Source organism: Callorhinchus milii, unplaced genomic scaffold, assembly GCF_018977255.1.
Source record: "Callorhinchus milii isolate IMCB2004 unplaced genomic scaffold, IMCB_Cmil_1.0 Scaffold54, whole genome shotgun sequence".
Classification (NCBI taxonomy): domain Eukaryota; kingdom Metazoa; phylum Chordata; class Chondrichthyes; order Chimaeriformes; family Callorhinchidae; genus Callorhinchus; species Callorhinchus milii.
In genome coordinates this window covers 314,578-314,855 of record NW_024704795.1, presented here as the reverse complement: position 1 = coordinate 314,855, position 278 = coordinate 314,578, and the positions used below count along the sequence as shown (strand labels likewise).

The following is a 278-nucleotide window of genomic DNA, read 5'->3' as shown; positions in this document are numbered from 1 at the left end:
ATGAGACGGGGGTGGTGGGGGGGTTTAACACCTAGTAATAACTTCTCACTTCCTCTTGCCTCTCCACAGCTGGGTGTCGCAATTGGTTTCCTGCTCCCTCCCATGCTGGTCCCCAATGTGGATGACCTGGACCAGCTGAGCTACCACTTGAATGTAATGTTTTATGGCACTGCTGCAGTGGCAAGCCTCCTGTTCATTCTGGTCATCCTCGGTAAGGAAATAGCCCCGTGCTTGTATAGACCTGGAGTTTATTAACTGCACTTTGGGCTTAAATACAG

General features: G+C 50.4%; 1 protein-coding gene across 1 annotated transcript in view; it reads left to right on the top strand.

The window, feature by feature from the left end:
* flvcr2a (FLVCR heme transporter 2a) overlaps window positions 1-278 on the top strand; it is a 10,076-nt gene continuing 9,798 nt past the window's right edge. Inside the window, exon 1 of the mRNA XM_042345480.1 lies at window positions 1-211. Coding sequence (XP_042201414.1) covers window positions 1-211 — 211 coding nt within the window. The remainder of the gene's footprint in view (window positions 212-278) is intronic.